Source organism: Schistosoma haematobium, chromosome ZW, assembly GCF_000699445.3.
Source record: "Schistosoma haematobium chromosome ZW, whole genome shotgun sequence".
NCBI lineage: Eukaryota > Metazoa > Platyhelminthes > Trematoda > Strigeidida > Schistosomatidae > Schistosoma > Schistosoma haematobium.
Window position 1 is genome coordinate 62,749,340 of NC_067195.1, and position 21,491 is coordinate 62,770,830.

Here is a 21,491-nt window from a genome sequence, read left to right on the forward strand (position 1 = left end):
TTCAAAAAGTGAATTAAATAGGATTCTGTAACACAATTTAGAACTAAGATTGCAATTACTGCAAATGAAGCAATGTGATTACGAAAGTTAGAATCATTCATTGATTTAAATACTTCCGATAATTAAAGTAGCCCATTGTGTCATTAAACAAGAATAAAGAGAATTCATCGAAAATTTCCTCTCCGATAGAATCATTTAATTAAGCTGCACACTCGTATACGTAGTTAGTCGATAAATGTATAAGTCTATAAGAGAATAAAAAGAAGTTACATCGTCAAATGATTCTAGATTTCAAATATGAAAGGTTAGGTAATTGTTGAGAAGTTAAAGAAGAATGGGGGATAAGAATCCTTAACGGGTTAGGAATATAAGAGATAATTGTCCACCTAATAACTGAATAATGACCATAAAGATTGCTAAAGGATAATACTAAAAACAGATTACGGTTTGAAAAATTACAAAATGAAAAACCGAAACACTGAAGAACAGCATTAGGGCCATGGAAGAATGTGAAGTTGCATGTGTTGCTTCTGTGTGTTGAAGTGGTGAATTATCGACAACCCAGCAATACACAAGCTTTTGATTGAACTTGCCTTTGATTTCATTTTCTTTTCATCCTCTTATTCTTCTCTAACCTCTCGACAATTACCTAACCTTTCATATTTGAAATCTAGAATCATTTAATGATGTAATTTCTTTTTATTCTCTTATAGACTTATACATTTATCGAATAACTACAAATACGAATGTACAGCTTGAGTAAATGATTTAGTTGAAAAGAAAATTTTTCTTTGATGAATTTCTTTTATTTTTACTAAATACATCTACTGAAACAACTTTAAAAAGGCATTTAATAAGTTTAAACAGGTATTATAGTGATTAACATAATGACTAATTTAATAAACATAATTGTCTCATGTTTTACTTTATCGAAGTTACCAATTTTGATTTATACCCTGAAGAAATTCAGACATGTCTACTGGGAGAAACTTTGGAATTATTTAAATTTCAATCAGATATTAACTCAAATATAATTTTCATTTGTAACAAATGGATCGATCAACCCAACACATTATTTTCCATTATAAACAGTTTATGATAGATAAAGATTACTTACCTTTTCCATAACACAGTATTTTGACTAATCACTTTCGAAAAGCTCTCGAACTATTATAAAATTTCCTTCCTCATTCCGTCTAACAATTAAACACCAATTTAATTATTACATAATACATGACATCTTTCAAATTTATAAACACCTATCCCTTTTATTGCTTTCGTTTTACGTAACGTGACGTTTGAAATTACTGTGAAATTATTTAGAACAATATTGATGTTACGTTCTCCCGACTTTTTAAATATCAGCAATGGTTACAATAGAAACCATTAATATTTAGCGTTAATGCTTTCCAATAGTATTAACTGTATAAAGCACTTGTTTGTCTATTTAGAATTTAATTAAACATTTAGTATCTGTGAGAATTCGTCACACTATCCAGCTATACTGACTGACTTTAGTGGAGTGGTGTTTGAATATTTGACTTCGTTGATTAAAAGTTGAATATTTAAACGACTAAGCTGACTTTCTATTAAGTGAACGAAGAAAGAAACTAATAAACGTTTACTATCTAAATTATCTAAAAATTCTTGTCATTCGTATCTTGGAGACTTAATTTGATCTTAAACTACATAAACTAATCACCAATATTTTTAGGTATACATTGTCTTACATAGCTTTGAGAAATAACATTAGAATTCGATCAACTTATTTGTAACCAAAAAAGACAAAACTAAATGAAGATTTGATTAATAAGGGCCTTCTCTATAACTGATCTGTATATATTTCTAAATGGATTTAAAATCTAAGATTATCTCCCAAGATTAATTTATTAAATATCAAACAATTATTACTTCGTTATTTCATGATGTTGCACAGATAGTTCAGTTTGAAGTTACAAACCACGGACTGACTGGTTAGACAACCATTGAAGACAAGGAAGCATTGAGTAGCTATTTTGTTTAAATAGAATAAGAATCCCAATGAGTCTCTAACAAGAATTAGTTGGTGATGTAAAACACTAAGTTGGATGCATGTTTGTTGTTAACTCAGTATGTAATGAAGAAATAATTTAATATAAACAAACTGTGTAAAATAAAACCATTGGAAACTCTACAATATTGTTTTTATTTTGTAAGATAAAATACTGTCATGAATAGGTTAGACAACTTAATTTCAAGACAGGAAGTATTACAAAAAATGTACAATCGGTTACTTTTTATATTAAGTCATAATATAGTTAGTGTATGTCTGACTTGTCAGGAAAACTATAATGCACTCAGTCTTGTTTTGTTCTTCCAACTTTATTCCCAAAAAAAAATATACAGCACAACATAATCATAATGCGCATTCAACTGGACAATATCACTAAATAAAAGTTTTATTTTCTTTTTTAATGGAAGCTACGTAACAGAGCAAATTTCATTTTTAAAAAAGACAATAAATAGATAATGCAGATGTTTCACAGAAAAACAAAATAGAACACATAAATAATGTAGAAAAATAAATAATGCACTGAATACTACTACTTCTACTAGATGTTGCTTTAAAAGTACGGCTGGTATAATCAATAAAACGTAGTTGCTTAGATACACAAAAGTTGGTTAACAAGTAATGTTGGTTTTTAGTATAAAAAAATACAGAAGTCAAAATACAAGTTATGAAAGGCATGGTGAAATGAAAAAAATAATAAATGAAGGCATGGCAAATAACATTCTCTTTGATTAACACACACAGGCGCTGACACAAACAAATGAAGTAAATCGTTCAACTTAACACATACAAGCACCGATTATGAAAGAATTGGTTTAAACAGCAAAAACAATAAAGCTGTTGAATATAAAAAGAAAAAATATACTTATTTTTATTCGAATTTGTAAATCTAATTGAAGTGTAGAATTAATGATGGATGACAGTGATAAAGTTGTGTACATAAAAGAGAACAAGATGTGTAAATTGTAAAATTGCAAAAAAATATTATAATTTGATAACAACGTCATCATTATTACATTTCATCGTAATTACATAGTTTGAGAAAAGAATTATTATTCCAAGCTAGTCAAAGAGATATCACTGATATTCAACTGAGATAATTTAAGAACTATTCCAACATCATTATATATCTGTCGAAATTATATCGATTTTAATTAAGGTTAGATTCAAGTGATTTCGACACAGATTCGCCTGATGAGTGACTATCTACACCGGCAGTTAAATCATGACCAACATTAACGGTGTTTGAATCAGGACCATATGCAATTGTATAACCAAATAGCCTGCTAAACCTGTGTATATCACAGAAAAAAAAACACATAGAGAGAGTAAGTAAACAAATGACAAGACAGTATGTTATATCAGTTTACAACTCTGTTAATAATATAATAATATAATATATGCTGTGCTTATGAGGCATGGCAACTTGGACCGATGCATATATGTGCCTGGTCCTCCGTTGTAGCTGACTGACTGTTTTAAAAGAAAAAGAAATTCCAACTATGACCACACTATTAGTTCTTGACTATATTATATATATATATATATATATATATATATATATATATATATTATCAGTATAGGGTCGGGAAGGTTGTTCAGTACCATTGAAATCATAAGCCGATCAATGGTGGTCTAACATTAATACTTTCATGATACACATAATGATGTCAGCATTTACCTTATATATGAGGAAAGTGAACTTCCATGGTTCCCTTTCCGTTACATTCAAAGCGTGTAATCATTATTATCATTAAAGTAATACTAAAGCCCTGATGACAATGAGTAGTCTCGGTACATGAACTTATATTAAGCAATCCAAAGCAAAAAATGAGTATTTACCTTTCTTTTTATATTATCAAGATCCACGGGAACTAATGATCACTGTAAAATGTGAACCCTATGCTAATTACGAGCAGTATGTGAATAATAAAAGTTTTCGATTGAATAAATCGGTCAGTTTTCACAACGACTTCACTCATTATTAATATGTGTCTAAATATGTGCGTATTATTTTAGAGCTTTTATATACAAAAGCTATTTGACAATAGAATGGTCCTAATGTAGAAAATTAGTAGGTGTTAAAGTTATCCCATTCCTTTGAAATATTCTGTTATATAACATACTAAAGATTTACATGTCAAGTAAGCGTTAAAAGTAGTAGAAATCGAATCAATGTTCCAGAAAATTAATAACTGTTGGAAAAATAGTCCAACCTTAAGCGATCAAGTGAATCTTTAGTGGACTTATATCTGACTCCAGGTAGATCGTTTGCTGCTTGTTATCGAAATATTCATATAGCTAATCCTTGTACATGATCATCGACTTAAATCATGTTCGTGAATAGCTGGATTAAATAAACCAAATACGAGAATGGATTCTTGAATGAGTATATTTTGTACACTCACTGATTTGAACAGACAATCAGAAACAGAGCGAAGCGAGATGACGCACAGTGGAGAAGGCGAGTGAGCTAACTTGATCTAATCAAGAGTGAATCGATATTTATAGTCACACAAACATAAGTTACAAGAAATGTGATGAGAAAGAAATGCATACACATACGCTCACATAAAAAAAAATTAAAGGTTGATAAGCGAATAATTAACAAGGTCAAAATGTGACTCAAGAAGAATGAATAAACTGGTCTATCCGAAAGCTAGAATAAGTTATATGGGTTTGCATAGCACTACAAATGTACACTTTGGAAAATCCACTACATAATTCTTATCACAATTCTTATAATAATACATCATATGACCACATGAACATTTATGCGGTATATTATTATGATCAATGAAAACATAAAACCTAATTTCATACTAAGAGTTAACAGTTAAGTAGTTTTTAAACTGCTAAGAAAGCATTTGCAGGTACTTTCAAGTGACGAGTCCCACATAGGACGAAACGCACGTTCTGGATTCCACTGCTAGCCACTATCCATTTCTACTTGAAATACTTTGCAAAACGTCACATACAAAAGTATTAACATGGAAATTCTAGTGGGAAATTTCATCCTTGTAATCTAGCCAACGTATACTATTAATAAAATATAATGATGACTAAGTACATGACAAGTGAGTGAAAATGTTTTAATCAAGAAGTATAGTGATATATTATCTTGAAGGTCTTAAAAGCCGTGCTAAGTTAGTAGGTGACATAATCCCAGTGTCAGACATAAAAATAAATCCAGAATTTCGATAACGTATATAAAAGTAGCCCAGTCTATGTTGGTTGATGTGAAATATGGCTTATCCATGTGAGGGACATTTGTAGGTGATAAGTATTTTTATCACACATTCTTTCAGAACACGTGCTTACGTGTACTGTAACCACTGAAGGAGAAATCCTGGAGTTTAGCGCAAAGTATGTGATAGAGATGACAAATCGGTAGACGAGGCAGCCGACCCCCACTAAACGATGCTTGAGACATCCCCACTTACCACTCACACAGCCTCGCACCCCATGAGGAGAATTAGTTCCCTCAAGATCACAAGTACACCTTGATGATTAGTGCTAATTAGTACAGAACATACCTCAATAGTTTCCTGTTGATTACCTCCAACCATCTAACATAAAAAAATATAGTGCATGACGTCTTGAGTTCTGTGGTGATTATCAGTTGCTATGTATCATCAGATCAAACAAAGCATTTGAAATAAAAACAAAACACCAGAACAAACTCATTTTTAACAAAAGATACAACGATCAACTGTTTTAAACAATCACTAACTGTAATTAATCCCAAATTAATATTTGCCTTCTACATTGTAGAAAGACATCAAAAGAGTGAATAACACATGGAAAGGAATGTCCAGAACAGAGTTCGATGGGCCGTCTATCAGTCAGTCAGTCAGTCAGTCAGTAACAAAGTAGAACTTCGTACGTACGTACATCAGTTCGAGTTGCCACACCACCTCAGCACAGAGATGCAGTTGTCGATTCAAATCCCGTAGTGGTAGAGGTAGCAAGAGTATAAGCAGTAATCGGGAAGATTAGGGTTTGGAGATGTTATTTAAAGATGGATCAGGGCCGTCTATCCTGATCCATCAGGGGTAACAGGCGTAGTTAAGTAAGTAAGTTGTACAATATTTATTTACAAACAAATAACTGAAAATGATGATTGAAATTAAATCAATAAACAACTTCAAAACAGTTATATAGGAATCGATTCTATTGAAAATTCCAAAGTAATTTTCACAATATACATGTGATAGGATTATTGTTTTCATGTTCACTTAAGTAATATTAATGGCATTTTGTCACAAGAATAATAATAATAATAATAATAATAACCAAACAAATCATGAGAATCAATGGGGAATCGTACGCATAAACATTTCTCATATCACGTTTTGGACCATCATTATTTTTTCATGTACATATGACTATGAGTAGTGGTAATAATAGTAATAATAATAATAATAATAATAATAATATCACCATTATTATTATTATTATTATTAATGGTCAACATTTTATCGTTTCCTGAAAATATTTTTAGTTCCAAATACAAAGACAATTATTGAAGTAGTTATTAAAACGAAAAAAATCGGCTTATTCATAAACATGATTTTTTGTGAAAGAAAGAAAATACTATGAGAAACTAATAACCAATCAGTTTGCATGGAATTTACTTCAAATGATCTGGTGTTGAAGCATTTATCAATTCGCTATCAGACTGTAAAACCATAAAAATTATTCAGATAAATAACAGATTTTTAATCTCCGGTAGATTGTACAAAATGAAAATCTTATCTAACATAATATTAATAACTAGTAAGTATTAGGGGATAACTTGTCATTTATTATGTTTACGATAAAATATCATAAGGTTAGTTTCCAGCTACTCGAAAGCTTTCGTGAACAAACTGAATGTAATTAAGAGTGAGTAATGATGAATAGATTTAGTTTATATTCCGATATTTGTGATTAGGTTATTAGAACAACTGACGTAGGTTAACTACAACAAACAACAATAAGCTATTGAATGAATAATCTTTACCACTTGACGAAGAGTGATAAACACTAGCAAATCGAAGTGTATTTTTTAACTGACAATTACATTAATAATGTTACCTACTAAAAATTGTTCAGTCCAAGTTATTAAATCTAACTGTTTAGAAGATCACAGAACTACTGTTCACATCTACCTAAAACTGATTAAATTTGTGAGACCATTATTTATAGACGACCATTGAATGAATCTTAAGTGACCTTGAAAAGATTCAGCCAGTCAGAAAACAGTCTGTATGGAGTAAGAACATATCATAAAAAACCAAACAATTGGAGTGGATACACTTCTTTAGCATGGTTTAAAAACTTTTCAAGATTAGAAAGAGGCTTTGCAGTTTTGAAGTAGTAATGCATACGATACAGGAACTCATCCATGTGACTTCATAATAATCGACCTCTGGAGCCATGATAAGGTCGCGAAAATTCTTCTAGCCTTGATCATATTGCTTCTATATTATTGTTGTGTAGTGCCATGGAGGGGTCTATATAATTTCGCTTGTGAACGACGATACGATGCACGTACCCGATTCCAGATTGGAATTGATATGCTTGCCAATCATCCGTGTATATAGCGGTACCCAGTTGCACATACTTTCGTATAGTCGGTAATATTGTTGTAGCCTGTCGGTTTCTCACGCGCTGGAAGTGTCGCTTTTGAGATGACCTATCATATATTCGAAGGACCTGCTAAGTATACTTAAGGTAAAGCTACTTACCTAGTATTCTTTAACATTTCTTCCTCTAATGAATTTGCGTTTTCTAACGACTGTTTCATCGATTTCTACGATTCTCCCAATTCCTCCAAAAGAATGGTTGAAGCTTGTCATTTTCATCGCACATGTATCTCGACAGTACTCATACCACTGAACTGTCGAAGCTTCAGTAAAATCTACAAAGTTTGCAGCCAGTGTTACTTTACTGGTGCTTTAATTATCCAGTTTATAACAATTATCATAACCTGTATTAGCGCCAATTGGGATCGAGTAAAAAAATTTCCCGTCCTAGTAGACTTTCTCCTTCAACATACATTACATCAAAATACAACATCGTCGCAATAGTCTGTATAATGTCCAGCAGTCATTTGAGCACCGCGATCACAAATGAAAGAACTTTTCGGTAATCCCATCTGTTGTAGCCGCTCAACTTTGACATCCTCTTTGGAATGTACGTTAATTGACCGTACGTGAGCATTGGGTATTGAAATAGGCGTCCTGATCTTGAAATCACTCATGCACTTCTGATTGTCTCGTCCATAAATTATAGTCTTGCCACTGAATTTAAAGTTTTGTAAATTAGTCATTATTAAGATGTCCTACGACACCAATAAACGAGAGACCTTATTGATCTCGAGCATATATAAACGATTTGAAAATCCAGTTATTACACCAATTTCTTACCACACAATGTGTATAGTAACTTACATGTTTCTTAATCCAACAGATTTCCTCCGTCCATTACTTGAGGAATTCATATACTGAACTGATAAATTGTAAGAACCTTGTGACCAAGAGTGGTTAGAATCATTTAACTGATATGGACTAAGACATTGAGCTTCTGACGGCAAAACAGAAGCTAAAGGAACAGCCTGATCAAAAGTTGAGAATAATCCAGTTAAACCCGACTGGACAGTTGAAAAGAATGACCTTGGTACCCAACGCTCAAAACCATCACCCGTCGAAACTTGTAGACGAGATTTCTGATCTACTCGTAATCTATCCATTAAGCGCATTGCATCTTGTAGTTCCAAGAATTTCTCTTTATAACTGTTACGTTCTGCGATAACACGAGCCATTTCTCGTTTAGTGAAGAAAGCTTCACCGAATTTCGGTACCTAATTGTTTGCCCATGAAAAGGTATCAAAAGTATACAAAAACAAGAATAAAAACACTTTAAATAAATTCTAAAAAACACTGACCATAACAACTGACTTTCAGATTGTATTGAAAATTTAAAGCCATTTGGTTGTTGAATATTGAAGTCGTCAATAACTATAATTACTAATGCTTTGGAGCAAGAAGTTTAAACGTTTAGCTCTAAAAGACAAAATAATACTAACGATAGATAATCTGCATTGTTGTAACTACAAGCACTGATATTCATTTAATGCTTACTTTATAGCTCCTAAAGGTGTATGGTAATATGTTGACAAGATATATATATATATATATATATATATATATATATCCAAAATATTTTTTTTAAAGCTTTTGAACTGTACGACATTCAAGTCAATATTGGGCGCAAACTACAACGCAATAATGAATTTCTGCAGTCATATTAGCAACAATCAAATAAATGTGATTCTAGGATGATAAGAATTCTTACTAAATAAGAACATACTTTATTAAGGGTACTCTGTAAATCGTATCCATCTTCAGTTTTATTCATATCATTCAATGGTGAAACATCATTCAAATTATCTACAGATTTATTACGATACTTTGATGATGTGTGACATGTACTTTCTGCATTTAATGTCCAACAGGATTTCGACTGTTGTATTGAAGTAAGAAGTAATCTAGATGAACGTTGATCAGCCTCGTTGACGTCTTCATAAATTTTAAGACGAGCAGTTAAGCTAGATATTTGATCACGACATTCATAAACTAAACGTGATAAACGACTAGCTTCAGATTTAATTTCATCTCTATTGGTACGCATAGCATGTATTTCTTGAATTAACATAGATTTCTCACTAATTTTAATAAACAAACAAAAAAGAAATAGACTATTTTAGCTCGGGATATCAATAAAAAAAATACCGAATAAATGTTTATAAGCATGAACATCTCAGACATATTGCATGAGTTATCTTAATCACTATTAACCAGTGGAAACAAAGATGAAACAGTCGAATTGAAAGTTCAGATATTAGTAAAGGCAACTTAATCGTAGATTGAAAAACGTCTACGCAATGACTGTGAACAGTGATAGGCGACGAAAGCAAGAAACAGAAAGAGTGGCAGTTATAAGTAATAACAGATAACTTTTCCGACTTATCAAAGAAAAAGGTATTCAAATATCTGGTGGTCGTAAGACCATATCTGAAAAAGGATAAGACCATAACCCGCTTTCAGCCCACACAGTTGAAATGATGAGCGTAACACTTAGAGGAATGGTTAACCCGCCTTCAACTATCCATCAGTTGTCTACTGTCATCAAACAAGCTGGATGGGTTACAACCATAAACATGCTAACTCTCAGTGAAGTTAAAAAGGCTACAGGTAATCTAAAGTGAGGGAGAGCAGAGAAACCTGGTAGATTAACCAAGATTATTAAGGATGGTGGCTAAAATTTAAGACTGACTGGGATATTAGCTACAGTTTGGGAATAGTATGTAACCCCATCAGACTGGTCATAATTAGTTTATGAGAAGGAACTAAAATCCTCTAGTTGCAACAGAGAAATCAGTTTGACTAATATAGTTTCTGAAATATTAGCTTCAACAATCTTCCAACGCTTAACTAAGTTTAATGGACAACAAACTTCAGAAAATCAAGCTGGTTTTCAGCCTTAATGTGGAAGTATCGACCAAATATTCGCTCCTAATCAGATAGAGAACCATGAACAGATCTTGACCCTGGGGCACCACTTCATTCCAATAATCGACAGGAATTATGGTAGAATCTGTCACCGAAACGAGCACAAGATAAGTGTGAAGACTCTACACGCAGGCAACCAATGGCCAGGCCGCCCAATTTCCCCATATTCACTTAACTTTGTCACGGATACTTTATTAAAATAACGCTTCATTCGTTTAAACTTTAGAACTGATCTCACGTCAGGAGATTCAACTATCGACTTAGAATACAGAGATTACATAGCCCTGCTCCTTGAAGGCGCTGAAAACATGCTGTCTTCTGAACGCCTTGAGCAATAATTAAAACACCTCCAAATAAAAGAGGTTGCTTCATGACTGGTTCACAAAATCGCCAAGATTTATCACAGGGAGTGTAGTTGGGCGTGCCAATTGTTTCACTTATCTTGGAATTCTCATTAAATCTGATGTGTTGTTATCTGAAGAAATCTCTACACAGGTTCAGAAGCCTTGCCTGACTTTAACGAGTTACGTCACTTGTGGAGTAGGTGAGATGTCCATCTCCCAACCAAAGAACGAGTATCTTATGCAACAGTTCATTGTTTTACTTTATAGCTGTAAAAGTAATATTTAAAAGCAAATTACACTTGAGGGTTACTAGTATTTGATCACAGGCGTCTTTGGGTCATCATTAGAATATGATGAAAACCGCCAAGTGAGCAATGTTGAGGTAGAACATATGGTAGTATGGAAGGATGGTTGATCAGTTGTTAAGATTGTAAATCTTCAGCCACCAGTGTGATCGGGACATACACTACGTCCCACCATTGCCTATCTCGACGCTTGATGTTGACTGGTGTTAAAATAAGTTGGAAGAAAGCCAAGGATGGCCAAATTGAAGACGTGGCATTAGTTCATGTAGTCATTGACTGTTAGATTTAGCCATGCTGGTGGGTCCAGACTACTTGGTTGAGGTGTACGGGATTATCGTGGTATGGCTCAGAATCAATCGCAACGGTGTAGATGCATTAACTCTCTGTTTTCATTTAGATTCACAGCTTTGAAATTATGTTTTTATTCCATAAATTCATTACTCATTCTCGAATTACATTGCTTAAATTTATCTTTGTTCCTAATACTGATAATACTGTTACTATCTTTACTACTCTGATATTTGTTTTGATTATTCCGACTCCCTATGGTAATGCGGTGTAACACAAATTGGACCGTTGCTAACAAGAGCCAAGTTCTATGTCGTTTATGACTGACTGGCTGAGATACTTTATTTATCCCACCAACCTTCTAAACATCTATAAAATAAGAAATTATCAGTATTTCTCATATCTGACTAGAAAAAAGTGTTTACAACTAATAACAACAATATTTCTGTAATCTCATAGAAATCTAACTCCCTCCGATTACTGAAAACAAAAAAATCAAAAGTTGAACAACTTAGTAGCAAGTGGATTTTATCAGGAGAGGAACCAATAACTTTAGTTCGAAGCAAAGCCTTAAATGGTCACCTTACATCCCTACAACACTTACTGCTACATAAAATTCACAGCACACATACTTTATATAACGCCTATTCACTTACCCGGTCACTTCATCTAGTTTTTTAATTAGATCATCTTTTAAAATATTTAAAGCATTTCTGAAACAAAGAGAAATACTATGTTAGAAATAACGAGAAGATACGTAAGTAATCACGTAATAAAACTGAGTCATAGAGTATTATTTTTAACTAACGAACAGGCATAAACTAAATTGATGTAATTTGAATAACTTAGAAAGCAACTAGATTATTCAGAAGAACGAAGGTTGAATAAACTGACGGTTTTAAAAATTACTAAGGAAAGAACGACGATCAAAACAAATTTGGCCATCTTGTTTTATCCTTGAAAAGTTAACATTAATTATAGTAAGGTCACATACATATATACATACATATACAGAAAGATAAGTTATTTTATTTAAGGCATATAAATATCGTGGTTTATTAGGGTACCAAAAAGAGGCATCACACAAATAAACTGTGAAGGAAAGAAGAGAGAGTTGCAATATGTATGACTAAAAAAGGATGGTGTTTGCTAAAAACAATCCAGTTAAAAATACAACTAATAGATATTCTCCACAGTTAAGAAAGTTCATTTCACTTTAATGAAGGATTAGATAGAAAACTGAAGAAGGATTACCACTGGCTTCGATTCTGAACAATATCTGATAATATCTCAATCCACTGAGTTGAATCATCTTTACAAATCCAACTGAGTAATGACTGATAGACGGGTTCCAATCACAAACAGCTTCATTTCTTATTATGATACTATGTCATAAACTAACCATCTCTCTTACAGTACCCAAGTAATAGGCAATATAAGTCTTTGGAATGACATTCGTAGAACATGTCCACACTAATGAAGTCGGTGTTTAAAGACGGTGACAACAAATGAGTTATCAACACTATAACCCAACGCTGAAAAAACTTACATGCTCTTCTAAAATGTTTACAGCACATCATCGACCACGATTTCACGGAGCAACCAAACCTTTTTTCAAAACTTTCAAGCATAATATCACTGCTCACGACTAAATAGTCTGGATAGCTTCAGTATCATTGGATAGTAAAACAATATCATCTGCATACTTAACACTGAACAATCCTCCAGCTAACAGGTTCACACCATAAGATACTTCCTTTAGAGCTACCGATAACAAAGTTGGGGAGGAATGGTGAGATAAGTCAACCCTAAGAAACCACATCGTTGGGTTGAAACAATAAAGCGAGGTGATCCTATGCCTTTTTCTGAAGTGATTGCGTAAAGATACTGCAAAGAATTGATAGAAATTTCTGTTACACCGTTTCTCACCAGGCTAATCCAGAGCATAGTCCTGTTTACAGTATACAAGGCAGTCCTGAAGTAATACAAGGATTGACAGCCTGAAATAAGCTTAGCGGAGAATGAACCCAAGACATATACATTCACAACATGAACAAAAATAGGTCTATTCCTCAAGAGTTATTTTTAACGAGTTCTTTACAACCCCCAGAATATAACGAAGGATAATAACTTAGAAAAAAAAACAGAAAGCAGACATATGCCTCGATAATTGTTGTATGCATCATATAATCCCTTTTTCAAGGCGAAAACAACGAATGCTTCATTCCCAGCAAACCAGTCCATTTCCTGACTAGAAGTTCGCTAACATTCTTGAAAATAATGGTGGGAATAGGTCATCTGAGCATAACGACTCGTGATGTCTCCGAGGTTGGAATTGCTCACGAAACGCTGGCTCGTTAGATAGATCGGGAGTCAATTGTCAAGGAGCACGTAAGTATTGAGGCAATAAACCAGATCATCAGTCCGGGGAAATGCTCCGTCCAACGTTTGACACTCACTTGAAAACTACCAGATGGAATGCCATCAACTTCCCAAACTATTTTACCGATATTAAACGTCTTTCTGCAAGTAACTCGAAGGAGTTGAAACAACTTCCGTTAATTGCAAACAACATGCAGTCGCTGCTTTCAAGTCGTTACCACACTGCGATCATCAAATGTTTCTACTCTTACGCGAGGTTTGTGAAATTTTCCGCAACGATGACCTACATATACACTTGAACTTGTGATTTGCTGGAGATCATGTAGTGTAAATAAGTAGAAGGTAGCCTGGAAAAGCCCGACGCTTGTAAAGCCACAAACGACTTTGCTCGTATTTTTATTAAGTCATGCAAATGCAGTCAGTGGTTACTCAAAATTTTTAGTCAGTTTATCTTGGGAGCCTAGTTCAATTTGATATTTGCCTGAAACGGGTGTATCTAATCTGCCTATATTAATCTGTTTGAGACGATGAATTGTCTCACAAGCAAGAGACAAAGTTTAGAGGATACCAGGGCATGATTAGAATTCAGATAGGTACTTCAAAACGAACGATATTCTTAGACACAGCCACAATATTACTGGATAAACCAATTGTGACTGACTGAATTTTAGGCTTGAAATGCAAAGAGCAGATTTCAAATAGATGACTGTGTCGGGAGTTAATACTAGCTAGAAACAGTTTGCGATCACAAAGGCGCAAAAGATGTTCAACGTTATCTTACTCGTGATCGCTAAGTCCCTATTGACCACCCAAAAGACTATCCTCTGTTCCTAGACATCAGATAGCACCACAATATTTGCTGAAGGCCCATTTATCCGACAACAGAACTCGTTTTTTTACTACATAAGCGTCTGATTGTACAAAAGAAAAAACTTGACAACTGAACAGACACATATTATTATTGAATTGATTAAACGAACCACTTGTATTGTAATGAGAGGTATCGATAATGAATTGTTGACATCTCTTAAATAAAACAACTGCCACGACTTCTCACAAAACATCAAAACCTCATTTTCCTACTTATTAAGACGACTTAAGAATGTATTGTTTGTGTTATAACTAAACTACCATCCAATGCTTAATGTAATTAAAATAATCAAGCCACAATTTTGTATTGATAAAAACGAACTTGTACATTTTATATCGCCTTATGGATTACTGAATGACAAAGTAAACAGAAGTTAGTTATTTCGATAGATACAATATTATTGGTCACTAAATTTTATTTCATATAAGTTTATACTGAACACAAAAAACGATAATCAAATTCAATGATAACTAACTTACTTTGTTTCATACAAATCAGTATTCTCTTTAATTAATTTTTCAACTTCTTTGATCATACCTTAATATTTTTTTTGAAGAAAACAAAACAAATAAACAAAGAAGTAAAACTTCAAAAATTGAACTTTTCAAAATCAATAAGGCTAACAAAATTCCGACAACCAAATAAATAAGAAAACCCAGCAAAAATACAATTCCCAAGGGGGTGTGAGCTAAATAAAATAGGAATGTAACAGAAAAATTAGGAAACAGCTTAGTTATCATTTTGGCCACTTACACCAATAAAATGTATAGACTAGTGAGTAAACAACAGTAAAACACACATAGTTACTTAAATGATTATTCAACATGACTGAAAAATCTAGAAATGAAAAATTGACATAACTAAAAATGTCTGAATATTTCTTTATCCCTAAACTTTAGGTGAATTTGTAAACAACGCGTTCATAGACAATTATTTGGTTCAGTGGCTGAGAATTAGTCGGTAGGAAACCCTAAACCTAGGTTCCCTGCCAGTTGAAATTCATCAACAAGACGTACCTGGAATCTTGAGAGACCCTATGCTACTTGTGGGATTAGAACCTGCGCCAACCAGCTTCATAGTCTAAGACGTTACTGTTAAGATAATCAGGTCTTAACTGACCTCCTGTAGGATTGCGACCAGAATACGAACCAGATTGTGAAACTGAATGACTCCAATTAGAATCCCATAGGTGCGCCTCCTTAATGGGTGAAGACAAACATCATAGACATAAGGCCTGGAAGAGATACGCGTTGACCGACGTCCCCATACCTGATTAGCGCGAAGAAATGGAAATAAAAGAGCGATCAAAGTAATGCTGTAGCTAGCGAGTGCCAACGGATATGAGGTCCAAGGTCTCCTGTTGACTACCTCCACTTCACATCAAAACATAGTGTGCGTGATGCCAAATTACTTAGATCAGTGACCACATTGCAAATTGGTCAATGGAATTCGATCAAGACCAAAGAATAGATAAACATGACATAGGTCATTATTCAGTAATCGATTGACTGTAAATGATTCGTTTTACCTACTATAAGGGTAATAAAAAAACTACAATCAGCTTGTCTAAATACAATTATCATTGGTGTATATGAAGGGAAGTTAAATGCTCTACGACGTTTTCCTCATTTAACCATTAATTTGACAAATTATTATTATTTCCATGAGCAAATTATTAGCTCATCCTTCTTAACTATTATAGTAATCGTACCAGTGAATTAAGCCATCCCGATGAATATATACTCATATAATGACAATATGGATACCAAATAAGACAAATCAATCTTATTTACTAGAGAAAGAGAATGACACATTGTGACTTATCAAAGACACTCTTTTCAAACACCATTTTTAGTTTGTGATAATCAAGCTACTTACGACAAAAATGGAAGCTCAAACAGATCAATCACACAAAACTTCAAAAAAACCAAAGATACAAAAAACAAAAACAAAAAGTTGATTATGTAAAGAATAAATATATAAATGTAAGTGTAAAAGTTCACCCTGAAAATTATTAATAATGTATGAAGAATATTATTAACTCTGTATTGACTTGGAGCATTGTGTTCATTCGGGACTCGACAATATGTAAGAGTATATACAGAAATACTACTGAAGAATTTTAAACAACCATGAAACAGTTGGTTAGTGCTTTCTGACTTTTTAATAGTTCTCCAAGTGATGTTAAATTGTGATTAAAATTACCTTTTAATGTAACTGAATTACTTAGCAGATGAAATAAATTGTGGTTATCAGTAAATATATGACAACATGAAGAAGTTGAGTAATCAATCAGCAATGAATTTAATACAAGTGCGTTTTACCTCAAGATAATACACTTCACAAACAAAAAATCAAAGTAAAACTAACAAAATAAAAAGTACATTTTCAAAAGTGATACTAACAATAAGAAGGAACATAAAGGAAACCAATCATAATAAGAAATGAATAAGGAAATAAACACAACACTAGAAAGCAGATTACACTTTTAGTGTGAAACCTGACGGTATTGTTCCGATAACCGATATTCAATAGATTGGACAAGTATGAACACTATGAATAAACTAACAAGTCACAATAAAAAGTCTACTATCGTCTGATTCAACTCCGCCTGTAGCTCTTCTAGAGTTACTGCCGGTCCCAAGCCCGGCTAAAGGAGGAGGGTTGGGCATGGGGTTAGCGTCCCCATCCCGTAGAAAACTAACACGCTAAAAAAACGCTTACCAGAAAAAATAATTCAAACCATTTTAACTCTGCACTGGGAGTTAGAAGGTCTTCATTTAGAAGAATTATGACGCTTCATGGTGAAAGCCGAGTTCCTTCAGAAGCCACGAGGCCGATGCCCCTTCTAACAACCAGAGCAAAACTTTTTATAGGTACATGGAACGTTCGAACAATGTGGGAAACCGGGAAGACCAGTCAAATAGCAACGGAAATGAGGAGATACAATTTGGCAGTACTGGGAATCAGCGAAAACCACTGGACCCAAGCTGGACAGAAAAGGCTAGCTACGGGAGAGATGCTGCTATACTCCGGTCACCAAGAGGAAAATGCTCCACACACTCAAGGAGTTGTTCTAATGCTGTCCAAAGTAGCACGAAATGCACTTGTAGGATGGGAATCTCACGGATCCAGAATCATCAAAGCATCATTTAAAACAAGGAAGGAGGGGATCTTAATGAATATTATCCAATGTTATGCACCCACCAATGATAGCAACGAAGACATTAAAGATCAATTCTACGAGCAGCTGCAGTCAATCATAGAGAAATGCCCAAGAAAGGACCTCACCATTCTAATGGGAGATCTAAATGCCAAAGTCGGAATAGACAAGACCGGATATGAAGATATCATGGGACGACATGGACTGAGAGAAAGAAACGAAAATGGAGAAAGATTTGCAAATCTATGTGCATTCAACAAATTGGTCATAGGAGGCACAATATTTTCACACAAGCGTATACACAAGGCTACATGGATCTCACCGGACCACACTACAGAGAACCAGATAGATCATATTTGCATCAACAAAAAAATTCCGAAGGACAATGGAAGATGTGAGAACCAGGAGAGGTGCTGACGTAGCTTCAGATCACCACCTAATTGTAGCCAACTTAAAACTGAAGCTAAAAAAGAACTGGACAAGTGGACAAACAGCACTACAAAGGTGCAATACAGCCTTCCTTCGAGATACTGACAAACTCAGTGAATTCAAGATAGTTCTCAACAACAGGTTCCAAGCACTTCAAGATCTACTGAAGGAAGAAGAAACTACCATGGAGGACAACTGGAAAGGCATCAAAGAAACATTGACTTCAACGTGTTAATAGGTTCTGGCCCTAAAGAAACACCATCATAAGGAATGGATCTCTACAGAAACACTGGACAAGATCAAAGAAAGGAAGGACAAGAAGGCAGCAATTAACAACAGCCGAACACGAGCAGAGAAAGTCCAAGCACAAGCTGAATACATAAAAAGCAAAAACAAGCAAGTGAAGAGGAGCATTAGAGCCGACAAGAAGAAATACGCCCAACTTCGAGATCAACAAGCTGGATTCCGTAAGGATCGGTCGTGCACAGACCAAATTGCAACACTACGGATCATCGTCGAACAATCAGTTGAGTGGAACTCGTCACTATACATCAACTTCATTGATTATCAAAAGGCATTCGACAGTGTAGATAGGAGGACATTATGGAGACTTCTTCGACACTACGGAGTTCCTGAGAAGACTGTCAATATTATCCGGAACTCATACGACGGACTACAGCGCAAGGTCGTGCATGGAGGACAGCTGACGGATGCATTCCAAGTAAGGACCGGAGTCAGACAAGGCTGTTTACTCTCTCCCTACCTCTTTCTTCTGGTGGTCGACTGGATTATGAAGACCTCGACATCTGAAGGAAAACACGGAATACAATGGACAGCTCAGAACCAATTAGACTATTTGGACTTCGCAGATGACCTAGCCCTCCTATCGCGTACACACGAACAGATGCAGATGAAGACAGCCAGTGTAGCAGCAGTCTCTGCATCAGTAGGCCTTAGTATACACAAGGGGAAAACCAAGGTCCTCAAATTCAAAGCGGAGAACAGCCATCCAATCACTCTTGATGGCGAAACTCTGGAAGATGTAGAATCCTTCACATACCAAGGAAGCATCGTCGATGGAAAAGGAGGTTCAGATGCAGACGTAAAGGCAAGGATTGGCAAATCAAGGGCCGCATTCGTACAATTGAAGAACATATGGAACTCAAAACAACTGTCAACCAATATCAAAGTGAGAATCTTCAATACGAACGTCAAGGCAGTTCTACTGTATGGAGCTGAAACTTGGAGAACTACAACAACCATAATTGAGAAGCTGCAAGTATTTATAAATAGCTGTCTACAAGATACTCAACATCCATTGGCCGGATACCATCAGCAATAGCCTTCTATGGGAGAGAACAAACCAACTTCCAGCTGAAGAAGAAATTAGGAAAAGACGATGGAAATGGATAGGACATATATTACGCAAAGCATCAAACTACATCACGAGGCGAGCCCTAACTTGGAATCCTGAAGGGAAGCGGAAAAGTGGATGGCCAAAGAACACATTACGTTGGGAAATAGAAGCAGATATGAAAAGGATGAATTACAACTGGAAGGAGCTAGAAAGGATTGCCCAGGACAGGGTTGGATGGCGAATGCTGGTGAGCGGCCTATGTTCGTTCACGAGGAGTAACAGGCGTAAGTAAGTAAGTATCGTCTGATTCATAAAAACTATCAAGACCAACATAATTTTTTTTTACCTGTCTCGGCAAATAATGAAAATAATAACAATAATATTATTACTACCATCGTCAATAATTGTAATTGTTATCTTAAAAAGAAACTGTATGACTACGTAGTATATAGAAATGGGTTCACCTATTGAACTAGTTAGCCCTCTAAATACAGGCTGAAACATGTATCCTTAAGCTGAGCTTGGTCAAGTTTTTAGCATTTAAATTTAGTCTCCATTCAAAACTCTGCATTTAGTCCTTCGAATCAACATGAAGCTGGAACTTCAGCACAAGTTCGATCAAGTATTCAATGATCCCCTCTTTTAATAGTTAGTGGGGATAATTAATTCCGATAACTTTTCTTCATATATACCCAGAGCACAGCTGTTAGAAGGGATGACGAATATTTGGTTTGTAAAACCTAGTTCTCTTTTTATCTACCAGCACATTCCCACAACAAAGTATTTTGCTATGATAACTATATTTATGTTTGATGTTTCGGTCAAACTTGTTCAAACTATAGTTAGATACAAGTAAAAATTTGTTTCGGATTTACGTTGAGCTCTTAGTCTGAACACCACAGCAATATCCTAGTTGAGAAGTCCACTCACGATCTATCCTACGATTCAATTGTATACTAATACATGGATATGAACAAAGTTAACTATACAACTGAAAACTTTGTATTTTTTAACAGATCCACACCACCATTACTTACATTCATCAGAGCTGTTTCCAGAATGTCATCGATGGCAAAGTTGAAGAGGAATGGTGAGATTGGGCAACTCTGCCTAACCCCACTGTTCGAATGGAACAATGGAGAAAGGTGGTTGTATGCCCTCACTCTGCCTGAGGTGTTTTTATATAGGGATTTTAGGATGTTAATAAACTTCTCAGGCACACCCTTCTTCAATAGACAATCCCAGAGAACAGCCCTGTCAAACGAATCGAAGGCAGCCCTGATGTCGAGAAATACTACGATTGTTGGCCTTTGAAAAGTATGGCGGTGTTCTAACATTTGGCGGAGGGTGAAGATATGATCAATACATCCTCGACCAGGACGAAACCCAGCCTGATCCTCGCGAGTCAATCTTTCTCGGGTTTTAAACAACCTACGAAGTATGACGGAAGCCAATAGCTTGGACGCAATCGGAAGTAGACTTATCCCCCGATAGTTGATACAGGAACGACGTGAACCCTTTTCAAAGATAGGGACAACTATCGACTCATTCCATGACGTTGGTACACTCTCTAGCTCTCAGACCTTTGTAAACAACGTCGTCAGTTCCTTAGTCAGAAATTCACCACCATCTTTAAAAAGAGCTGGAGGTAAGTCATCTGGGCCAGGTGATTTGTAGCGCTTCAAGAGTTGGAGTTCCTTGCGGACTTCAGCCTCATCTGGTGGATCAGTCGTCACCGGCGATG

At 34.8% G+C, this 21,491-nt stretch overlaps 1 protein-coding gene across 3 annotated transcripts in view; it reads right to left on the reverse strand.

Moving 5' to 3' along the window:
* Positions 1–1,834: 1,834 nt before the first annotated feature.
* The window catches only part of SPAG9_1 (mitogen-activated protein kinase 8 interacting protein 3), a 34,723-nt gene continuing 15,066 nt past the window's right edge, over positions 1,835–21,491 (reverse strand). Inside the window, exons 9-13 of one of the 3 annotated variants that reach the window (XM_051211988.1) lie at positions 15,278–15,335; positions 12,202–12,258; positions 9,407–9,761; positions 8,488–8,897; positions 1,835–3,342 (exon numbers count right to left, since the gene is read on the reverse strand). In XM_051211988.1, coding sequence (XP_051072120.1) covers positions 3,201–3,342; positions 8,488–8,897; positions 9,407–9,761; positions 12,202–12,258; positions 15,278–15,335 — 1,022 coding nt within the window. In that variant the 3' untranslated portion in view covers positions 1,835–3,200. Of the gene's footprint in view, positions 3,343–8,487; positions 8,898–9,406; positions 12,259–15,277; positions 15,336–21,491 lie in introns of all 3 variants that reach the window. The other 2 variants (XM_051211989.1, XM_051211987.1) reach the window with 2 other exon arrangements.